This window comes from Octopus bimaculoides, chromosome 25, assembly GCF_001194135.2.
Source record: "Octopus bimaculoides isolate UCB-OBI-ISO-001 chromosome 25, ASM119413v2, whole genome shotgun sequence".
In the NCBI taxonomy this organism is placed as follows: domain Eukaryota; kingdom Metazoa; phylum Mollusca; class Cephalopoda; order Octopoda; family Octopodidae; genus Octopus; species Octopus bimaculoides.
The window spans coordinates 8,031,047-8,033,742 of record NC_069005.1 but is presented as its reverse complement, the minus strand read 5'-3'; the positions used below and the strand labels follow the sequence as shown (position 1 = coordinate 8,033,742).

General features: G+C 43.4%; 1 protein-coding gene across 1 annotated transcript in view; it reads left to right on the top strand.

The window, feature by feature from the left end:
* LOC106876355 (peroxisomal targeting signal 1 receptor) overlaps positions 1–2,696 on the top strand; it is a 113,562-nt gene that overhangs the window by 76,304 nt on the left and 34,562 nt on the right. Inside the window, exon 13 of the mRNA XM_052976824.1 lies at positions 1,898–1,976. Within this exon, the coding sequence (XP_052832784.1) occupies positions 1,898–1,976 (79 nt within the window). The remainder of the gene's footprint in view (positions 1–1,897; positions 1,977–2,696) is intronic.

Sequence of the window (2,696 nt, the reverse complement as noted above, 5' to 3'; positions counted from 1 at the left end):
GTAAGCACAAGCGTGTGCGCGAAAGGCTTCCTTCAGTTTCTTATTTCTTTATTGCCCACAAGGGGCTAAACATAGAGGAGATAAACAAGGACTGACAAAGGGATTAAGTCGATTACATCGACCCCAGTGCATAACTAGTACTTAATTTATCGACCCTGAAAGGTTGAAAGGCAAAGTCAACCTTGCCAGAATTTGAACTCGGAACGTAACAGCAGACGAAATACTGCTAAGCATTTTGCCCGGCGAGCTAATGTTTCTGCCGTCTCACCGCCTTTCAGGCTTCGTTCAGTTTCTCTCTTACCAAATCCACTGACAAGGCTTTGACCAACCTGAGGCTATAGAAGACACTCGATTTTAAAAATGTCGAAAAATTTGATTGTCGAGCGCTGATCGGCGTCGTTTATGGATGAACATTTTCCCAGCCTAGGAGTGATGGAGGGAGAAAAGAATGAATCTTTTGAACGCGCACACTCCAAAACAAGCGCTGGAAAAGAAATTGCTGTCAATGCCATGAATAATAATTCCACGACCGTTGTCAGCCCTGTCATCACCACCACCACCACGACTACCACAAGAATAACAACCATTAACAACAACAACAGTAATTTTTCAGATTAACACCTGCACGATATTCACTAGGGTGTTAGGGTTAGGGTTTTAGTGTTAGTTTTAGGGTTAGGGTTACGGTTACGGATGGAATTCCCTAACCCAAACCCTAACCGTAACCCTAACCCTAACACCATAGTGAAGATCATGCGGGTGTTAATCTGAAAAATTACAACAACATCAATACTATCGCTACAATTGTGCCCGCTGATTCGCATGAATTGAATATCTTACCTATTACTGGTGAAGATATTAATACTATTAAGAATGCACCAACCACTGTTTTACTGGTATCACCGATACAAACATTGCCACCACCACCACCAACAACAACAACAAAAAGAGCACTATGGTTACTGGGGCCTATGGATAACTTCCAGAGATCCTTGACTTGGCAATGCTATCGGGACGCACTACCAGTTCGAGAGAAGATCTACAGACACGGTTCAAAAACCACCAGACCAACCTGCCCGAGATGTGGTCAGAGTGATGAAACCGTTCTGCACGCACTCGTGCAGTGTCCAGATATTTCAGAGCTGTGGACCTTTGTCAAACGGCTGTTGTTGTGTGTAGGACGAGCCCGCTTATCAGCGCGAGTCTATCGTGAATATTGTTCCGTCACCTTCCTTTAAACGGGAAGGAAAAACAGTTTGCGTAGCTATGGCGAAAGAATGCATGTGGCGGACACGTTTGAAAGGTTTACAAACGAACACTTTCCTCTCTGGTCAGTCTCTCGTCAACTTTTTCAAGTACCACTTGAAAAGGAGGATGAGAATAGAAAGGAAAGTGTTATCGAATGAAATTTTCAATAAAAAATGGGTAAATGTGGCAAGAATGGTAAGTACGAAAGACACCATTTTAAGCATAAACTTATAACAAAAAGAGAAAACGAGAGAAAAGGTACTTACTTTTATGTACATTTTGAACTGCCTGAGGTGACTTTTGTGGGGTTTTTTTGGTTTTTTTGTAGGTTTTTCTCTCCAAGGGTACACCTAAACTGTGAACATTATTTATTCACGTTTTGGGGAAAATTATAATTTTTGTACATCACACACCCCAACAATTTCAATCCCAATTGATTTGACTTTTCTTTGTGTGTCTCACCCACCCCATCTCGAAAATGAAAAACTCTACGTTTCTATTCGTCCAGTTTCTGTGTTTAGCCCTGTGTGGCTATAATAAAAATATATCTATCTGCCTGTCTATCTATCTATAGCTCTCTTTCTCTCACCACTCCTCTTATCCTACTCACAATTACCCATAAATCCACTGCATTCTGTTTTCCAAACAGAAATCAAATGATGGAGATACGAGACTTATACATCGAAGCTGCCCGCCTTTCTCCAAACAAAATTGATCCTGATGTTCAGGTAGGTGTGTGTGTGTATTTGCACTTATTATCATCATCATATGTCCGTTGTCCATGCAGGCATGGGTTGGACAGTTTTACCAGAATAGCAAGCTGGAAGGTTGCACCAGACTCCAGTCTGATTTGGCATGGTTTCTATGGCTGGATGCCCTTCCCAATGCCAACCACTCTGAAAGTGTAATGGTGCTTTTACATGCCACCAGCACAGGTGCCATTTGTGTGACAACATTGTCTGCCATGACTGCAATTTTACTTGGCTTGATGGGTCTTCTTCTCAAGCACAACATAATGCCAAAGGTCTCGGTCATTCATCATTGCTTCCATGAGGCCCAACACTCGAAAGGGGCTTTTCACATGCCACCAGCATTGGCCACTTTGCCTCTCTGAGGCCAAACACTCAAAAGGTGCTTTTTACATGCCAGCAATGGCCCAGTGGTTAGGGCAGCGAACTCACAGTCATAGGATCGCGGTTTCGATTCCCAGACCGGGCATTGTGAGTGTTTATTGATCGAAAACACCTAAAGCTCCACGAGGCTCCGGCAGGGGATGGTGGCGAACCCTGCTGTACTCTTCCACCACAACTTTCTCTCACTCTTACTTCCTGTTTCTGTTGTGCCTGTAATTCAAAGGGTCAGCCTTGTCACACTGTGTCACACTGAATATCCCCGAGAACTACGTTAAGGATACATGTGTCTGTGGAGTGCTCAGCCACTTGCACGTT